This window comes from Poecilia reticulata, linkage group LG20 (assembly GCF_000633615.1).
Source record: "Poecilia reticulata strain Guanapo linkage group LG20, Guppy_female_1.0+MT, whole genome shotgun sequence".
NCBI classification, from domain to species: domain Eukaryota; kingdom Metazoa; phylum Chordata; class Actinopteri; order Cyprinodontiformes; family Poeciliidae; genus Poecilia; species Poecilia reticulata.
The window spans coordinates 14,676,903-14,681,804 of NC_024350.1; the positions used below are offsets into that span (position 1 = coordinate 14,676,903).

Genomic DNA, 4,902 nt, shown 5'->3' on the forward strand with positions numbered 1-4,902 from the left:
CCCCCCACACCTCTCCATCTGTCTGACTCCATCCCACCCTCCTTCCAGGAGCGGCAGAGCGAGGACAGAAGGACAGAAGAAGCGACAGTACCAATGCAAAGCCAGCCACACACTGACACCACCACTCATGCATGCAGATGTGAGGGATGATAGCTACCTTTATCGCCGGCGGCTCCTCCGCGCTGAGCGCTCGGGCCCCGAACAGGGGTGGTGGGAGGGGGGGAGGAGGCGGACAATTGTCAGCGGCGGGACTTCGATCACGCATTCGCCGCAACCGAGCGGACCGCAAACCCGCACGAAAACGCCCCCGTGCCTTTGCCGACGCTGGCTCCGCCTACTTGTGTCAATCAAAGTGGGAGTGGGCGGGGTATGAGTGAGCCAGCTGAGGTAGAGGTGGCTTGTGATCTGCCTGTACAAAAACCTACTTTTAAAAACCTTGGTTGTCTTGAGTTTAATTTATTTATATAAACGCATGTAATTTTCATATTCATGCAACATTGTAAGGGGGGCGGCTTATGTCTTTCTCAAGATTCTCTCATGCATTTCAGTAGTTTTTAATATGGGACTTGTGGCTCTTCGCCCAGGGCACCATCCATTTAGGGAGTGGAAAAAGAACTCAAAGAAAGAACATATTTTATTTTGCCTTTACTACAGTTTTACCTATCTGTTTGTCTGTCAGTCTGTCTGCCTATCTGATATTTTACACTCAGATGTCCTGGAGGACCCCATCAATTGTTTCTTATGCCTCTTTTGCTTATGGTGCTCCTCTTTCAATTTGTGTCTCGCCGCATGGTTAGGCAAGGCAAACGATGTTGAAGTCAGTGATATGATCCTTACCCAATATGATTTACAGGTATGATTTGAACGTCCCTCTTCTTTCTCTGCTCTCTGATCTGCCATGCTCCTTTCCAACTCCTGGATTTTGGGGCCACAGCTCAGGTAGATGAGCTTTTGAGAAATTTGCATAAAAGATAAAATAAAACGGACATGAAACATGACTTCTAATCAAATTTTTTTGTTTTAATTAAGATTAAATATTCATTTAAAACAGAAATTTAGCATGTCAAACAGTTCAGGAAAACATCAGCAGCTCTCCAAATTACTCAGATATAGTCAGAAACTCACGAATCAGGCATTCTTCACGGCTGCCAAAAGAACAGGGTCCTTGGTGAGAGGCCCTCTCGGGGAAGTAAACAGACGGGAATGCAACATTAACACTGCAGATATTGATTTAAAGATGATGTATCTCTTTGCATAACAGCTCATAACTGTTTGTTTTAAGCCGGAAGATAATGGCAGAAGATAACGATCTGGAAAAGTGAGTAACTTAATCGATGTTTTTTTTTTTTTCCCCAGTCAACGTAAAACGGACAGTGTCCGCGCTTATTTCACTTCCAAACTGTACCTCCAGTCCATTAGCAACATGTTCACTTCTCTTTATGTGTAATATTTATAAAAATGCGTCCATGGACTAGCCTGCTTCAAGATGCCTGCGCCGTGTGATTAAAACTCGGCCGATTCGGTGAAGCTCATGATCAGCAGCTCGGGTTAAACGGGGACACAGCCCGCTGTCATATGATTCACTTCTGCAGTTTTCTCTCACCTCTTCGTATCCCTTTGGCTCTACCTTGAGTGCTTACGTCTTGTTTGAGCTCAGTTTCATGTCCATTTCTACATTACGCAACTTTCCTGTGGATCCATCTGTCCATGCAGGCGCGCTGTAGAGGAGCTCCTGAGGGAGACGGACAGAGCCCGGCTGAGAGCAGAGACCATGGGCCCCGCAGGATGGTGAGCTGGGATTCTTGTGTTGAATGTATTTCTGATGGTTTTTGAAGAGGTATATGTCTTTTTTTAGTTACAGTTAAACTTTCTAATTCCCCATCTCTCACTAAAGTATCCAAACTCACTATGCTCTTCCAAATGTGGAATTTTTAGCCTGTTTTTAGTAAGATTTTACGACCAACAGGTGGGCGGCCATGTTGCTCGTTTTCTTGTGCCATATGTGGAGCATTTTAAAATAATAGATTGAAGAATTATTAGTTTGGGATATTGCTTTATATTAGGGATGAGAATTTGGGCAAATATTGTTATACAATATTAATACTTATGTAATTTAACAATATCATACATATTATTTATTTCCATACATCTTTGACTGCGCTGCCTTCTTTGCCTCTCTGCTTCAGTTAAACACTCCATAATCCTGAAGTGCATCAGTAAAACCGTCATATGACTTTCCCCTTTTGAAACACATACACAAATCCTAGCAAGATATAATTAAACAAGGGTTGTTGATATCTTCCTAGTTTTACTTATCAGGCCAGTAGCGATATGTTAAAAATGACAGCAGCCGATACCAATAGACATGCCGATACATCATGCATCCCTACTTTATATCCCAATACGGCTTTAAACCTGTCTTCTGTCCCTTGATCCCCCTGATGCTATTTGTTTTCTAACAAACTTCTGAAGCCTTCATAAAAGAAATGGGTTATACTGAAATTATAGGTTGAATATATCTAAAATAAAGGGGGCTGAAGACATGTTCATGCCACACCTTTCAGGTTTTTACTTGTAAAATGTTTTTGTATCTTTATCTTTTTTTTCTTTTTTCAAATTATCTTATAGTTTGTGTTAGTGTAAAAAAAAAAAATCCCAGTAACATACTATAAGAGTCTGTGATTGTAACATAGCAAAAGGCAGAATGAAGTCATCTTAAAGCAAAGTCTATCCCTGGTGCCATGTGAGTTATGATCATTCGACTCCTTTATATCACATCCATCTCCTTCTCTGAGTGACGTTCTAATGGCTGGATTGACCCTCTGTGTTCCCTAACAGGTTGAAATGCCCCCTGCAGGGCACCAATAAGCGTTTTCTCCTCAACACGCTTCGCTCCACAGACCTGCAGCGCCACTCCGACGTGTCCAGAATTAGCCGCTCCAGCAACACGAGAGGACGCATGAGGAGCGAGTCCCCAGACAAGCGCCGTGACCGCAGCAGATCACCGCCAGCGGATCACAGGAGTAACGGAGGCCGCACAGACCGTAAACGCTCTCCTTCTCCTCCTCGAAGGGACGGCCGCACGAGTCAAGATAAGAGGCTGGACAGAGATAAGGACCAGCAGCGCAGGCACAGAGACGACAGAAACAAAAGACACGACGATGGGCGAAATGGAGGCAGAAGCAGACGGATACAGACTTCATAAGCGGACTGGCTCTGTCTGGGGAGAGGTGGCGGTTCACCACACTCGGAACCATCTCAGGCTTTCAGAACTGGTGTTATGTAGAAGGTTGCGATTTATCAGACATAATTTAGGTTTAAAAAGTAAAGTGTGTTTTACTGATTATTTTTTATTCAAGATTTTGGTGAGATTAATGTGTATTTATTGTTCTTTTTGGTTCTTCTTCACTAAAATGTGACCTAATAAAAGCTCAAGCTGCCGTTACGTTGGCATCTCCCCGGAAATCTCTCTTCAGCAAACATTTTCTCCTCCTCCCTTCTCACTTGACTCGCGCTCAGGTCTAGCTGTGTTTCACCGAACCTCCATTATAATGCCATTACTATTCTTCAGCCGCTATTCACACGTCATGGTGTTGACACAGCCCAGGCTGCTGTCGCCACAGGGTAAGCTCAGTTTTATCGCATGTCCAAGTTTTTGTCAGGCTATCTGGAAGTGTTTTGTTTGTTAAAGCAGATTTTAAAAAAAGAACATGTTTTCCTGACACACCTTTACTCTCTGGTCCAAGTGATCTCAGATTTGCCTTATTTCTAAAACACCATAGCTCAAATAATCTCAGCCTTGTTTCTTGAACATCGCAGTGTGTGGTGTTGTAGAGTTGTGCCCATCTGGAAGACCTCTGCCCCAATCCCAAGTCTTTTACCATCTACTGAAATATATATTTATGTGCTTTTCACCATGGAGACAATCAACATGTGGCTCTATTGATGTGTTAAGGAAGCCCAGGCTGCTTTAAAGAAGACTATCAGCCCGTCTGCAATTTTGGTTCTCATGACTCTCATCGTCATCTGAGCAATACTCCATGGATTCTCTTTGGATTTTAGGTCAGGAAATATTTTTGAACAATGACACTAGGGCTATTAAAGCAGGTATGGTACTTTTCACAGTGTTTACATGTACCAAGTTCTGCTGAAAAATTAAATCAGAATCTCCATAAACGTAAGACTTGATAAAACACAATTTCGGGTGAAATGGCTCCCCAAAATCCTACAGATGATTCTGTCCTGGAGTAGATTTGACAACAAAGAATGCAACAACTCTCACCCTGAGGGTTAGGTTATAACCCCAGTGTGGTGACTCTTAAAACTCAGACTCAAGCTGCAGGCTTCGGTTACTGCTGTTGCTTTTTTTCTACAGCACCTTTTACTTTCACTAAGCCTCCTTTTTTATATGGTTGGATACAGAACTCCGTGAACAGCCAGGTTCTTTAGCAGTGACCAAGCTTACACTCCTTGTAGACATTAAATAGAGTCAGCTGATGCAGAAAGCAGTTTTCCACATAATTTTGTAGGACACAACATTCTAATTTTCAAAAAACCTTGATTTTTGTTTGTCATTAGCTGTAACCTGTAATCTTCCAATTTACCATAAAATAAATGCTTAAAATAAAACCACACAGGTGGGGAAAAAAATCCAGAGTATCACTTTTCTTAATAGTGACATAAATGAACTTTTCAGTGATACTCTAATTAATCTGTATATATATCCTGTCTGCACAATAAGCCTGATAAATAGATGTGTATGGGTGCAAACACTGCTTGACCTGCGAGATAAAGGGTAAAGCAGCCGCAGTTGTCTTGGAAACGCGCAGTGGAAAGCTCGGACACGGGGATGTCCTATTTTCCACCACCGTTTTGTCACCCCTGTCTTGCGTTCAACATGTA

General features: G+C 42.7%; 2 protein-coding genes across 2 annotated transcripts in view; one reads left to right on the forward strand and one right to left on the reverse strand.

The window, feature by feature from the left end:
- The window catches only part of lnx2a (ligand of numb-protein X 2a), a 13,574-nt gene extending 13,200 nt beyond the window's left edge, over nt 1-374 (reverse strand). Inside the window, exon 1 of the mRNA XM_017301981.1 lies at nt 158-374. The gene's annotated coding sequence lies outside the window, so the exon portion shown is untranslated. The remainder of the gene's footprint in view (nt 1-157) is intronic.
- Nucleotides 375-1,144: 770 nt separating this feature from the next.
- Nucleotides 1,145-3,465, forward strand: si:ch211-140b10.6 (uncharacterized LOC103456628). Its single transcript, XM_008396290.2, has 3 exons — nt 1,145-1,318; nt 1,714-1,788; nt 2,839-3,465. Exons 1-3 carry the CDS (start codon nt 1,293-1,295, stop codon nt 3,203-3,205), a joined length of 468 nt encoding a protein of 155 aa, XP_008394512.1. The 5' UTR covers nt 1,145-1,292; the 3' UTR covers nt 3,206-3,465.
- Nucleotides 3,466-4,902: the final 1,437 nt, after the last annotated feature.